The 6480-nt window shown below is 40.6% G+C and overlaps 1 protein-coding gene across 2 annotated transcripts; it reads left to right on the forward strand.

The window, feature by feature from the left end:
- The first annotated feature begins 817 nt into the window (after positions 1-817).
- ubiad1 (UbiA prenyltransferase domain containing 1) lies at positions 818-6159 on the forward strand. Of its 2 annotated transcripts, none has more exons than XM_020612461.1 (3): positions 818-1043; positions 3463-4106; positions 5215-6159. In XM_020612461.1, exons 2-3 carry the CDS (start codon positions 3545-3547, stop codon positions 5700-5702), a joined length of 1050 nt encoding a protein of 349 aa, XP_020468117.1. In that variant the 5' UTR covers positions 818-1043; positions 3463-3544; the 3' UTR covers positions 5703-6159. The 2 variants fall into 2 exon arrangements, with proteins under 2 accessions (XP_020468117.1, XP_020468118.1); XM_020612462.1 differs by having other exon boundaries at positions 3487-4106.
- Positions 6160-6480: the final 321 nt, after the last annotated feature.

Genomic DNA, 6480 nt, shown 5'->3' on the forward strand with positions numbered 1-6480 from the left:
CTGTCCCAACAGGGATGTCTGGCCCCAGTTCTCTGCTGTGGTAGAGTGCACAGACTAGGTTGAGGGTTTATTGAGCCCTGATGTGCTCCAGATGAATTTATTAATTTCACATACAGGAAAGTCTTTGTGAAATTAATAAATTCACCTGTGTCACTTTTGATTTCTATTTTAACAGTTTCATTGTGATTATTTGACAAAGGCAGATAAGGTCATCTGATATGAAATGGTGACGTCACTGGAGGTCATAGATTATCACTTCACACCTCAGTTTGACAGATGGGGCATTTTTATGCTCTTGGGAGTGGTCATCTCCAAATCAGAAGGTTGGTGGTTTGATTCCTGGTCTCCCCAGTCCACATGTCATAGTGTCCTTATTCAAGACACTGAATCCCTAGTTGCCCCTGGTGGTCAGGCAGCAACTGACAGCGCCATCATCAGTAAGAAATTTCCCCACTGGGATTGACAAAGTATAATACAATAAAACATTTTTTAAAAATCAGTTCCACCTGTTCTTTTCCAGATGATTGGTTTTCTGAAAAGAAATATCCTACTGTATACTTGGGCTGCAGTCAAATTCCATGTATTTTTGATAATACTTGGCAATAAAGTTATGCTTATGTTTACTAATGAAACCTAATTCAAAACCTCAGAAATATAAAAGTAATCTTTGATTTAACAAATATTTTGCAATTAAAAAACATCAGGAAATTTGTGTTCTCAATTTTTGTTTTTCTGTCTTATCTCCTTACCAATTGGTGGCGGTAACGTACAAATTTGTTGTTTGCCTAGGAAGAAAAAAAAGAGGTCGGAACCATTTGTATGAGATGCTGTTTTTCCGACCTCTGCGTGATGTTGCACCTCAGGCAGAGGAAATGGCGTCTGTCTGGTGCAGCACGGTTTTTAGTGGCCAGCCTGTGAGGTTTCTTCGAAGTTGACATGTAAACTGTGAAACTGACTCTCACCATACTGCCTCCAGCGGGCTTAGAACTATGTTTTTAAGCGAAGTGAAATCCAGTTTGTGCCGGATATTGATGACATAACAGGTAAGAGCTGCTGTCAGACATTTCCTCCTCTGTCCTAGTACAAGGAACGTTAGCTCAGTTGCTAATCCGTTATATGTAATCCCATAATCTCAGTAGTTAGTCTGAGGCTGTTTGCCCTCTCTCATGTTAAGTGTCCTCATGTAGGTGGCAAGTTTATTGGTTTGTTCAACCGCTTTAATTTGATTGCATGTGGCTGACAGCAATGCTACTGTAATGTTCATGGCACAGCACGGAGGCAGCAATTAATATCTTACTCATACTTTAAAAAGAACACTTTAAGGTAACTAACGTATGGAACATTAAAGTCCCAGACATGTCTTAAATTGTTTGCTATGTAAAAATCAATAAATACATACTAATATTTGTGTATTTCTGTCAGGAAGGCAGTATTAAACTGCAGAAAATGTGAAGCACAAGTTTAGATGTGGCAGTTTTTATATGAGGGCATCTTTGTGAATGTAATCTATTGATGCTACTATGATACCTGTGTTTGTATATACAGTGGTGTGAAAAAGTGTTTGCCCCCTTACTGATTTCTTATCTTTTTGCATGTTTGTCACACTGTAATGTTTCAGATTGTCAAACAAATTTATATATTAGTCAAAGATAACACAAGTAAACACATCATGCAGTTTTTAAATGAAGGTTTTTATTATTAAGGGAAAACAAAATCCAAAACTATATAGCCCTGTGTGAATAAGTGTTTGCCCCCTAAACCTAATAACTGGTTGGGCCACCCTTAGCAGCAACAACTGCAATCAAGCGTTTTCGATAACTTGCCATGAGTCTTTTACAGCGCTGTGGAGGAATTTTGGCCCACTCATCTTGGCAGAATGGTTGTAAGTCAGCCACATTGGAGGGATTTCGGGCATGAACTGCCTTTTTAAGGTCATGCCACAGCATCTCAATTGGATTCAGGTCATGACGTTGACTAGGCCACTCCAGTCTTCATTTTGTTTTTCTTCAGCCATTCAGAAGTGGACTTGCTGGTGTGCTTTGGATCATTGTCCTGCTGCAGAACCCAAGTTCGCTTCAGCTTGAGGTCACAAACGGATGGCCGGACATTCTCCTCCAGGATATTTTGGTACACAGCAGAATTCATGGTTCCACTTATCACAGCATGTCTTCCAGGGCCTGAAGCAGCAAAACAGCCCCAGACCATCACACTACCACCACCATATTTTACTGTTGGTATGATGTTCTTTTTCTGAAATGCGGTGTTACTTTTACGCCACACATAATGGGACACACACCTTCCAAAAAGTTCAACTTTTGTCTCGTCTGTCCACAGAGTATTATCCCAAAAGTCTTGGGGATCATCAAGATGTTTTCTGGCAAAACTGAGACGAGCCTTTATGTTCTTTTTGCTCAGCAGTGGTTTTCGTCTTGGAACTCTGCCATGCAAACCATTTTTGCCCAGTCTCTTTCTTATGGTGGAGTCATGAACACTCACCTTAACTGAGGCAAGTGAGGCCTGCAGTTCTTTTGATGTTGTTGTGGGGTCTTTTGTGACCTCTTGGATGAGTTGTCGCTGCGCTCTTGGGGTAATTTTGGTCGGCTGGCCACTCCTGGGAAGGTTCTCCACTGTTCCATGTTTTCGCCATTTGTGGATAATGGCTCTCACTGTGGTTCGCTGCAGTCCCCAAGCTTTAGAAATGGCTTTATAACCTTTTCCGGACTGATAGAGCTCCATTATTCTCTTTCTCATTTGTTTTTGAATTTCTTTGGATCTCGGCATGATGTCTAGCTTTTGAGGATCTTTTGGTCTACTTCACTTTGTCAGGCAGGTCCTATTTAAGTGATTTCTTGATTGCGAACAGGTGTGGCAAGAGAAATTGAACTCAGGTGCGATAAACCAGTGTTTTGACAGGGGGGCAAACACTTGTTCACACAGGGCTCTATAGTTTTGGATTTTGTTTTCCCTTAATAATAAAAACCTTCATTTAAAAACTGCATGATGTGTTTACTTGTGTTATCTTTGACTAATATATAAATTTGTTTGACGATCTGAAACATTACAGTGTGACAAACATGCAAAAAGATAAGAAATCAGTAAGGGGGCAAATACTTTTTCACACCACTGTAATTGGTAAAATACTTTCTTTGCTGCATCAGTGTGGGGAAATATGAGCAGGATGTAACCATTTAAAAAAAAAAAAACCTGATACCTTAAAGTGTAATATACAGTATTTAGTGTCTTGATTTAGAAAATTATTTAAATATCTACTTATCTAAAGGATAAGTAAGCAAGCAATTGATGCCAGCCTATGATACTTGGCACCTCTCTATATGCAATACTACAGGCCTATTTCCAATCATTCTGAAAGTATGGGAGTTTGCTCCTCAGTCCTGTTTTATGTTTGGGAAATTGTATATATGTATCAAGGCTGTGATGTGTTGATGTTACATTGTTTTGCAGTTTTTTATGTTTTTGTTGCAACAGGAACACCTGACTTGGACATTTGGGAACATTGCTGGTACTATACACGCCTTGCAGAGGAATGGCCAAAGAGCAGAAATCAAGCAGGCCAGAAACATTTATACTGGCCGGATCAAATGGTTACAATGGCCAACAACGGCAGACTGGTATAAATAACTTGGTCATTCAGCCTGCAGGTACTAACCACACATCGAGGATGGCCCGCATTGCCTCAGATGCTAGGCAAAAGTGCGCAGCCTATGTGCTAGCACTGAGACCGTGGAGTTTCAGTGCCTCGCTCACGCCGGTGGCCCTTGGTGGTGCCTTGGCGTACAAACTGGATGGCTCTGTGGACTTGGTCATCCTGATGGTGTGTGCGGTGGCCGTCCTTGTAGTCCATGGGGCAGGCAACCTTGTAAACACCTACTATGACTTCTCCAAAGGGATTGACCACAAGAAGAGTGATGACAGGACTCTTGTGGATGAAATCTTGGCACCGCAGGATGTTGTTATGTTTGGAGCATTGTTATATTCCTTGGGGTGCTTGTGTGCCACTTTGCTCTACTTCTTGTCTACACTTAAACTGGAGCACTTGGCCCTTATTTACTTTGGTGGACTGTCCAGCTCTTTTTTATACACTGGGGGTGAGTAAAATATAAACTTGAATCTCTTGGTTTGCTGCCTCACTGTTTCAGCCACACGCACACATTATACATATATCTAACATTTAAGCAGTGACAATGGCTCCAGGTGACAGCAAAAGGTTGGTATGTGGGTCTTATGTGTGTTGCAGGGAAAGCTCACATAGCACATTCATGTTAACCATTGTGGTCAGTGCATCACTCCCTGTACGTGGATAAATGCACATACACACTTTCCATGAGGATTTAATGTAGCAAAACTATCTTGTTTTCATGATGAGAATCTTGTAACCACGTTACAGTCTTGGGGTACAGAGTTTGAAAGACTGTGTTTATTAGGCAGGCAGGGATTAATGAAATGCTCACTTTTGTTGCATTATGGGAAGTGTAGGATCATAGTTTTTAAGCTTCATGCACATGAGGGTATAAAAGTCAGGATTTCACAGTTTCTGCAGCATTGATGTGAACAGCTGTTTAAACCTACAGTGTCTAATTTTCTCTTTGGTGTGGTAGATCTCGTGACACTCAAAACAATCTGACACCATAAGCCACTCCTACCTGCTGTTTGCCCCTCCCATCATATCCTGTTTCCAAGCATTGATGTAAACGTGTCACACAAAGCACTAATGTTACACAAAGCTTGAATTACTAAAATATATATGTTAGCATAGGACACTAATGCACCCAGAAGGAAGAATGGTGGAGGGACACCATGTCCTGTGTGATTTGCACTTGATTTATTAGACAATGTGTAAAATATTAGTTAATGCACGTCTAAACCTCCAGTGTCTTGATTTTATGAGCATGTGATATTAAATTCTCAAAATATTACTTGTAATTATTAGTTCATGCTCAATTAGAGCCTTAAAGAAATTGTTCACGTTAATCAGGGTAGTATTCACTAATAGTTGTTTGCACTACTTGTGAGACTAAGTAGAACACAAGTTTTGATTCTTACCTAACACTGTTTCACCTTCCTGATGTGCGCATATGAAACCAAAGAGATTAACAAAAATTTGGAAACAGATTCTATACCTTTGCTGTTTTGAGATTAATGGCAGTTTGTTGACAGCCCCCAAAGCCTAAATGTTCTGTTTACTTCTTTCCGCAGGTATCGGCCTCAAGTATGTGGCTCTGGGTGATGTTGTAATCCTTATCACCTTCGGCCCTCTGGCAGTCATGTTTGCTCATGCAGTGCAGGTTGGCTACCTGTCAGTGCTGCCGCTGGTCTACGCCATCCCCCTAGCCCTCAACACAGAAGCCATCCTTCACAGCAATAACACCAGAGACATGGACTCTGACAAACAGGCAGGCATCGTCACCCTGGCCATCCTCATAGGCCCCACGCTCTCTTATGTCCTCTACAACCTCCTGCTCTTCGTCCCCTATGTGCTCTTCTGCATCCTCGCCACCCGTTACACCATCAGCATGGCACTCCCTCTGCTCACGCTGCCCATGGCTTTTCCCTTGGAGAAACAGTTCCGCAGCCGATGCTACACCAAGATCCCCCAGAAGACGGCCAAGCTCAACCTCCTCATGGGACTTTTCTACGTGTTCGGGATCATTCTGGCACCTCCTGGCAGCCTGCCATTACTGTGATTCATTAGCTTTGCTGTTTTAATACAGACTAGTTTAAGTACCTATTTTATTTGTACAGAGCTATCTGAGGGCTTACACTGGCTTTAATTTATTGTCCAGTTTATATGTTGACCAGAGATTTAGTTTAGGTCCTTCTCTGTGTCACTGAAGGAATAATGGGGTGTTTTTTTTTTCCAGTATTAAGCCTGCTGTAATGTGTTGGTAAAAGTAAGAAGTGTTGGTGTCAATTTGTAAAGGTGGGCAAAGTTCTCATAATATAAAGACAATAAACCCACAGTTGCCATGTTTTTAGTTCTTCAAGACACAACATTGTAACACTAATACCTAAAAACATCCATGAACATTTACTGTCTATATTGTACTCTCTGTTAAGTACATGCTTTTAATTTGTTCATTGTGATTTTCTTTCTGGTGAGCCAAATAGTATTTGAATTGTAATAAAACTCAGTGATGCTGATGTGCCATGTCTTCATTTTGGATTAGTGAAGTTCACTTTTATTTAAGCTTTTACTTTCAAAGACAAGATGCAGGGGAGAACATCAGACCATGATTTAATAACAAATTGACAGAGATTTGAGATCAAAATATGTAGCTTGAAAAGATTAAGTTGTCCCTTTATTTCTATTTAAAATGGAAATATGAATTGCAAAGTGGACCCTTTATTTTACCAAAAGTTAAGGTCCTTGTTTTCAGGCATCAAGCAGCAACCTGCAGATGTAGACTCATCTCTACAGAGCAGCATATATTCTGTTACATAGTTATTTTGTGTTAGAGAACA

Source organism: Monopterus albus, unplaced genomic scaffold (assembly GCF_001952655.1).
Source record: "Monopterus albus unplaced genomic scaffold, M_albus_1.0 scaffold126.1, whole genome shotgun sequence".
In the NCBI taxonomy this organism is placed as follows: domain Eukaryota; kingdom Metazoa; phylum Chordata; class Actinopteri; order Synbranchiformes; family Synbranchidae; genus Monopterus; species Monopterus albus.

Bases quoted from the DNA above. Each gene is read 5' to 3' on its own strand.
- ubiad1 (XM_020612461.1), top strand. From the start codon at position 3,545: ATGGCCAAAGAGCAGAAATCAAGCAGGCCAGAAACATTTATACTGGCC. The intron at 4,107-5,214 runs GTGAGTAAAATA...TTCTTTCCGCAG, and splicing joins CTCTTTTTTATACACTGGGG to GTATCGGCCTCAAGTATGTG.